The sequence below is a fragment of the Trifolium pratense genome, linkage group LG5, assembly GCF_020283565.1.
Source record: "Trifolium pratense cultivar HEN17-A07 linkage group LG5, ARS_RC_1.1, whole genome shotgun sequence".
NCBI lineage: Eukaryota > Viridiplantae > Streptophyta > Magnoliopsida > Fabales > Fabaceae > Trifolium > Trifolium pratense.
Window position 1 is genome coordinate 57,847,599 of NC_060063.1, and position 8,679 is coordinate 57,856,277.

Consider the following 8,679-nt stretch of genomic DNA (forward strand, 5'->3'; position numbering starts at 1 on the left):
TTAGAATGTACTGTTTTATGTAAATGAAATATCAAGTTTGTTAGTTATGTGCTTAAATTAGTAAGGGCATTTTCTATGTTTTATGCCAAATTGTAGTTTTGTTTCATTGATTAATATTGTTTTTAAGTTAATCTAATGTTTAACAATATTGTTCCCTTCCCTTCCTGATTTTCTTACATTGAAATTCATCCACCAACTCTCACCTATATCTATTTAATGGTGATAGAAAGTTTGCATTGAGTGGAGGTGTTTTGCAGGAGGAAAACCAATAAACAAATACACTAACCCAAGAAACTTGCTTTCAAAACTGTCCATCGCAGGTTTCCTGTACAACCTATATAATAGCTTTTGACTTGCTTTTAAATATAATAGTAGAATATAAGCTCATAAAAGTGATTTGCATTTAATGTTCTCAACAACTTATCTTATTATACAAGTAAATATGCAAACAAGCTACCAAAACCAGCTGGAATTTACACTTACCATCATGATTGATACGAAATTTAAATTTCAATTTACCTTCCTTTTTCCTAAATTCAAATTGGAACCTTCATTTTTCCCACCACATTTTTGAAATTCAAATTTTGGTTTTAACTTTAAGTCTTGAAAACTAACTTAAACATGGTTAAATTTAGATTGTATTGTCCTTATAATAAACACTTAACATTCTTACAAATAGTTTCTTTCATGTCATAGCAAGTTAACACCTAGACATGGATAACCAAAAAAATCTCAGACAAAAGAGAAAAGCTGTTGTTGATAACAAGAAAAAATCTGCAAAGAAACCAACACCTCCAAAACGTTCTTCAACAAATGAAACAAAAACTCCACTTGCTAATGTTACCAACACTAGCAATATTGATGTCAACCTCATCAATCCAACTCACATTCATACACATCCAAGTACATCTACAATTGCTTCCCAAAACTCAAACTTCAATGTTCCAAGTCAGACACCTCCATCACAAATTGTTTTCCCTTTAGCTTCATCCAATTTTATTCGAAATTGGAATGCTACTCTCAGACAAATTGCTTCAAATGAACCAAATCCTGCTTTTGGTAACATGCGACCAAATCATATTGAAGAATTCAACCAACAAGTTCATACAGTTCAAAAGGAAGCAACAAATAATTCAACTAAACCTGCTGAAGGTTCAACTTCTTCAAGGATTCAAGTAGAAAAAAATACTAATTTGTTAACATCCTTTTGTAATGTTAGCCAACCATCTCAGTTGAACAATGTTGTGGAACCACCTCCAACAAAACCTCATTATCAAACCCGGGGAGTTAATCTATACAACAAGTTCACTGCCACACTCAGTGAAAATCAGACAACTTTAGGAAACAATGAAGTTGGAACCAAAAAGAAATCTCAGTATTCCACAATTTTTGAGAATCATGTAATTGAATCTTCTTCTGATGAGTCTGACACATCAGACAATTGCAGCAGTGATGGACAATCAGCATCTGATGATGAACAAGATATAGAAGATGATGATCAACAAGGTTTCTTATGACAATAAGCATCTTTAAAAATTTGATGCATACAATCCAGCATATTTGCAAAACTTAACCTATTGTTTATATGTTTTTGTAGGTTATTTTGATATAGGTGATCCTATATGGGAATGCCAACAATGTGGTGCATTCATGTGGTATCAAGAAAGGAAGAATAAGAGAAAAGATTCCATTACACCTCAATTCCAGCTATGTTGCCATGGAGGCAAAGCTCAACTGCCATTGCTAGACCAACCACCAGAACTTCTTCAACATCTATTATTTAACTATCACAGTGCAGACAGCAAAAATTATCAGGCTCACACAAGGATATATAACTCAATGTTTGCTTTCACATCACCTGGAATGAAATTGGATGAACGGAAAAGAATTGGTAAAGGTCCACCAACATTAAGGATTCAAGGACAAGTTTGTCATCGAATTGGGAGCATGTTGCCGGTTGAAGGTCAACCTCCTAAATTTGCACAGCTATATATTTATGACACTGAAAACGAAATTAAAAACAGAATGCAGAATTTCAGGTAACCATATTGATAATTACAGTACATTATCATCATCATCATAAAAAAATCATGTCACTGCACATATTTGTAGCATTAATTTCATTTATTATCATCATCATAAAACAATTCTGTACCTGCACATATTTGTACCATTAATCTGATTTACTAATTCCTTTTTCAGCAATATCAAAGATCTTGATGCAAATATTGTTCACAAATTAAAAGTTATGCTTGATGAACACAATGTTCATGCAAGATCATTTAGAATGGCTAAACAGACTTTGCAAAATAATTTTTTCCAAGACCTCAAGTTTAAACTAATTTCTGAGAGAACTACAGATGGTAGGATTTATAATAAGCCAACTGTATCTGAAGTGGCTGCTCTCATTGTTGGAGATATTGACTCTGCTGCAGAAAGAGATATAATCATGCATAAGAGAAGTGGTCAATTGAAAAGAATAAATGAATTTCATCCAGCTTATCTTGCTTATCAATATCCACTGATTTTCCCATATGGTGAAGATGGTTTCAGGACAGGCATTCAATTTAGATATAGGCATGAAACTGAGATAACCAAAAGGAATCGTCTTACGATAAAAGATTGGCTTTGTTTTAGAATCCAAAAGCGAAAAAAGGAAGCTCAGACATTGCTATGTTCAAGAAGACTTTTCCAACAGTTTTTGGTTGATGGATATACAATGATGGAAACTGAGCGTTTGAATTGGTTAAGGAAAAATCAAAATAAACTCAGAGTTGGAAAATATCACAAACTAAAGGAAGGAACTCAAAATCCCAATAATGACCCAAATCAGAAAAGAGGGACAAGAGTTATATTGCCTTCTACTTTTGTTGGTAGTAAAAGATATATGGATCAATTGTACTTTGATGGTATGGCAATTTCTTCTGCAGTTGGTTTTCCTGATATATTTATAACTTTCACATGTAATCCTACATGGCCTGAAATCACAAGGGAGCTTGCAAAAAACAACTTGAAACCTCAAGATCGACCGGACATTGTTTCAAAGGTTTTCAAAATAAAGTTTGATGAGCTTATGAAGGATTTGACTAAGAGACATATCTTAGGCAAGGTGTTAGCATGTAAGTCATTCTTATAATATTAATATTAATGTCCATTTATCTGAAACATACATACATCACTAACTGAATATGTTCTAAATTGATAAACTTACACAGATATGTATACAATTGAATTTCAAAAAAGAGGTCTCCCACATGCTCATATATTGATTTTCTTGCATCCTTCAAGCAAGTATCCTTCACCTGAAGACATTGACACTATCATTTCTGCTGAGATACCAAACCCTGATTCTGACCCTGAGCTTTACAACCTGGTTAAAAAACATATGATACATGGTCCATGTGGATCATCTAGACTTCAGTCACCATGCACTGTCAATGGAAGGTGTACTAAGTTCTTTCCAAAAAAATTCAATGAAAAAACCATTGTTGATCAAGATGGATACCCTGTTTACAGAAGAAGTTCCAATTCCTATACGGTGGAAAAAAATGGTGTTACTTTGGACAATGGTTATGTTGTTCCATATAATAAGAGACTATTGCTCAAATATCAAGGTCATATCAATATGGAATGGTGTAACCAATCATCATCAATTAAATATTTGTTCAAATACATACACAAAGGTTATGATAGAATCACAGCTACAGTTGAAAGAGCTCAAAACAATGGAGGAAATCAACAGATTCAAATTGATGAAATCAAACAATATGTTGATTGCAGATATATTTCACCATGTGAAGCATGTTGGAGAATTTTTTCATTCAAAATACATGGTAGGAAGCCTGCTGTAGAGAGAATGTTTTTTCATCTGGTCGGAGAAAATACTATATATTTCACTGATTTTGACCGGATGGAAAACATTTTGGAAAAACCAAGTGTCACCGAGTCTATGTTCACATCATGGTTGCAAGCAAATAAAGACTATCCAGCTGCTAGAAAACTTACATATGGTCAGTTTGTCACAAAGTTTACCTACAGCAAGAAAAAGAAATCTTGGACACCAAGGAAAAGAGGTTTTAAGATTGGTAGATTGATTTGGGTTCCCCCGACCACAGGAGAATTGTTTTATTTGCGAATGATGTTGACTGTCGTCAAAGGCCCAATGTCATATGAAGATATTAAAAAGGTACGTAATATACAATATGACACATTCAGAGATGCATGTTTTGCAAAAGGATTTCTTGGAGATGATAAGGAGTACATTAGTGCCATTAGAGAAGCTCATGGATGGGGACCAGGTTTCTTTTTAAGGAGATTATTTGTCATTTTACTATTGTGTAGTTGTATGAATAGACCATATTTTGTTTTCAAGAAGACAATACAGTGGCTTTCTGATGGAATCTTATATCAACAAAGGGGAATTGCACTTAATAAAGGTACATTACATGAAACAACGAAAAGTTTGAACAAACATTAACCTGGATATTTTTTTATAATAACTTAACATAGCTTTTTCTATGCAGATTTGCAACTGACTGATGATGAAATTGAAAATTTAACCCTGTTAGAGATTGAACAGTATCTGCAAGGTAACAGGAGGTCATTAAAAGAATTTGGTTCAATGCCGTATCCGAAAGGTTATGTGCTAGAACAACTGGGGAATAGACTAATATATGATGAGAGAAATTACGATATTCAAGCACTTAAAGAAGAATTTGCAGAATTATCTGCTTCACTCACAGGTTTCATATCATACTTTAATTTACTTGATTGATTATCCTTATTACTTAATGTACATGACTTATTACTTGATTGATTGATCCATTTAATTATTGTACATGACTTAACTATTATGATGTAGATGAACAGAGAAGGCATTTTAAAAAAATAATGAGTGCTGTGAACAAACAAGATGGAGGAGTGTTCTTTTTGCATGGTTATGGTGGAACAGGAAAAACATACATATGGAGAACACTTGCAAGTGCATTGAGGTCAAAACATGAAATTGTTATTACTGTTGCAACAAGTGGAATTGCAGCTCTACTCCTGCCTGGAGGAAGAACAGCTCATTCAAAATTTAAAATTCCTATTCCCACTTTAGATAATTCCAGCTGCAAAATACCACATGACAGTGACCTTGCTGAGTTGCTCAGACAAACAAAGTTAATCATATGGGATGAAGCACCAATGGCTCATAAATACTGTTTTGAATCTTTAGACCGTTGTCTACAGGATCTAATGACTAAAAATGGAGAGGAGAAGAAAATTTTTGGTGGAAAGGTTGTCGTTTTTGGAGGTGATTTTAGACAAATACTTCCGGTAATTCCAAGAGGAAGCAGATCTGATATTGTCCATGCTTCAATCAATGCATCTTACATTTGGGATCATGTAGAGGTTTTGACTTTAACAAAAAATATGAGACTGCGACAAGGACCAAACAATGAGGGAAACAATGAGATTGAATCTTTTTCAAATTGGCTCTTGGCAGTTGGAGAAGGGAGAATATCTGAACCTAATGATGGCATTGCACAGATTGAAATTCCAGATGAACTCCTCATCAAAAATTTTGATGATCCAATCAAAGGAATTGTTGATAGTACTTATCCAAGTTTTTTGCAGAATTACAACGATTATCAATATTTGCTCAGCAGAGCAATTTTAGCTTCTACAATTGAAGTAGTTGATTCAATAAATGAAAACATGCTCAACATTATGCCAGGTTAACATATACTTATTCAATATTGTGTGGTACTCTAACAATTTTGAAGTTACTAAAAATTATTTATTTCTTATATGAATTGTGTTTAGGTGAAGAACAAGAATACTTGAGTGCAAATGATATTGACAGATCAGAAATTCATGATTATCAAGTTACACAACTTTTTACTCCTGAATTTTTGAGTTCTCTACGGACTTCTGGTCTTCCAAGTCACACTATCAAGTTGAAGGTTGGAGCACCAATAATGTTAATGAGGAATATTGACCAAACTCAAGGTTTATGTAATGGTACAAGAATGATTGTAACCAAGCTAGCTAATCATGTGATTGAAGCTAAAATAATTGGTGGCAAGCATCATGGCAGTGTAGTTTACATTCCAAGATTAGATATGTCTCCATCACAATCTCCATGGCCTTTTAAATTGACTAGAAGGCAATTCCCTCTAATGGTATCATATGCCATGACCATTAATAAATCACAAGGACAATCTTTGGATCATGTTGGTATTTATTTGCCAAAAGATGTTTTTAGTCATGGTCAAATATATGTTGCCGTTTCAAGAGTTAAAAGCAAACAAGGCATTAAGTTGTTGATTCATGATGACAACAAAGTTGCTAAAGAGATGACTAACAATGTTGTCTTCAAAGAAGTGTTCAACAATATCTGAAGTTGCTTAACTAAGAATTTTGATACTAGGGATTTCATCTTTTGTAATCAACTTTATGTACTTTTTGTTGTAACATATATGATTACTAAATTATTGCTTATCTAACCTGTTATATGTTTTCTAAACTATGTTTTGTAACACCAATTGCTCTATCATATATGTCAATTAAAAAAAAAATTGGTTGTCCGAGTTTCATATGGTTTCAATTTAAACTATTTAGTCCATAAGTTAGTCTATAACTACAGCTAAGACTACAAAAACTACATATATTGTGTTGCAACAATTTTCTATACGAAGTAATTATCAACTGCCAAGTCACACAACCAAACTTAAGAAATTAAGTTGTCATTTTATCACGTTAAAGAAAAATTTGGTTGAATTTCATCAAGTTATTGAAGTTATTTCAAAATTATAATTCATCATAAACACAGCTATCCCATCCTCGACTTATTTGAGTTTTTGTAGAAATTTGTGTTTAACATCAAATCAGTACAATCTATACTTTTTTTATTACAAAATAGTACAATATATATTTTTTTGATCATGTTATATACCTAAAACTAAGACTAAAGGAACTAAATCAATCAATTACTCATTTATACTACAGGTGTTTTTTTGGAACAATATTGTCATATATTATTTCCCAAATTAGTGACTTCATAAACTGAAAGTTATTCATATGCCGAAAGTGAATGTATCTGAATTAAATTTTAAACCAAATTCATCAACTTGTGTTTGGAAGTACTTTTATAAAAATCACTGGATTGGATCATATATTAGAGTTGTTATTCAAGACCAATCCAAACCGAATCAAACCGCATAAATCATTTTTAATAGTTTTTTAAATTTTTTTAGTTCAATTAATCTATTTATTTTTACTATTATATAGATTTCAAATATATGTAATGATTGTCATTGCCAAATATTTATTCTTAGCATATTATGTGTTATATTTTACATTAAAAATAAAAATTGTAAATGTATTTAGAATATTAACATTTAAATAAATAATATTTAATTCATTAGAATCCAAAAAATAATCACAAACCAATACAAAAAAACAAAAAATAATCACAATGAAACAAATATATTTTGATGTGTTTGGAAGTCCTTTTATAAAAATCACTGGATTGGATCAGATATTAGATTTATTATTCAAGACTGATCAAAACCATGTCAAACCGCATACATCATTTTTAATAGTTTTTTAACTTTTTTTAGTTCAATTAATCTATTTATATAAAATATATATTTCAAAAATGATATTAAATTTATAAATTTAATATTTATTTATGATTATTTTTAAATACAATTAAAAAAAGAATTTAATTGATATGCACCGACGATGTAAAATAATTGAACACTGTCAAACAATGCCAAATATGTTTTCAGCCACATCACCCTATTTAACCCCAATTTCTTTAAATGACATGACAAAATTATGGTTATTTATTGGACGATTATGTAAAACTATTTTACACCGTCAGTACATATAAATTAAACTCATAAAAAATAATATTACATAGAGTTTAATTGTTGTGCACTGTCAGAGGAAAGATTTTTTACATATACACCAAATAATGAGTTGTCAAATCATTTAATTAATGTGACACATCATGTGTTTTTAATTACCATACATTATGTGTCGGATACAATTTGACATCAAAACTGCAACTAATTTTAACTTTGAATCGGATAAAATTTTGCCACAACCCAGATGAAAACTAAACCGCAAGCACGAATAATATTGTGATATATTATTTCCCAAATTATTTATTTCATAAACTGAAAGTTATTCATATGCCGAAAGTGAATGTATCTGGACTAAATTTTAAACCAAATTCATCATTATTCATATGCCGAAAGTAAATGTATCTGGATTAAATTTTAAACCAAATTCATCAACTTATGTTGAACTATTTTTGCTTATATTTTTGGACGCATCGAGTAATTTATAATAAAACCCCAAATTGTGGGACCTAAATGTTACTAAAACTGATATAAAAATCCCTAAAATTAAGTCAAGCAATCATTGTACAAATTTCCTCTTTAAACTAAATCTAAGTAATAAGGACCACACAGTTATGTCGTTATCACTTAGAAGGACAAAACCATAACTTTACTATCACTATCTTTTTCATACCCTTTTCACGCAAACACCTTTTCCTTTGATAACGACTGGATCCTCTTTGCCGTTCAACCAAAATCTTCGCCTTTGCGGTCAACATCAATGGCATCTACTTCACGAAGGTTAGATTTTTCATCCCTCTTTTTACGCTTGTGATATGAATCT

General features: G+C 31.5%; 1 protein-coding gene across 1 annotated transcript; it reads left to right on the forward strand.

Annotated features, from left to right (window-relative positions):
• The first annotated feature begins 713 nt into the window (after window positions 1-713).
• On the forward strand, window positions 714-6,386 carry LOC123886981. The gene is made up of 7 exons (XM_045936243.1): window positions 714-1,506; window positions 1,598-2,039; window positions 2,203-3,119; window positions 3,216-4,436; window positions 4,524-4,742; window positions 4,862-5,719; window positions 5,809-6,386. The coding sequence occupies exons 1-7, from the start codon at window positions 714-716 to the stop codon at window positions 6,384-6,386; spliced, it is 5,028 nt and encodes a 1,675-aa protein (XP_045792199.1).
• The last annotated feature ends 2,293 nt before the right edge of the window (window positions 6,387-8,679 follow it).

Excerpts from the sequence above, each read along its gene's own strand:
- LOC123886981 (XM_045936243.1), top strand. The coding sequence starts at position 714 with ATGGATAACCAAAAAAATCTCAGACAAAAGAGAAAAGCTGTTGTTGAT. Across the intron at positions 3,120-3,215 it reads CTTAGGCAAGGTGTTAGCAT|ATATGTATACAATTGAATTT; the intron begins GTAAGTCATTCT and ends AAACTTACACAG. Across the intron at positions 4,437-4,523 it reads GGGAATTGCACTTAATAAAG|ATTTGCAACTGACTGATGAT; the intron begins GTACATTACATG and ends TTTTCTATGCAG.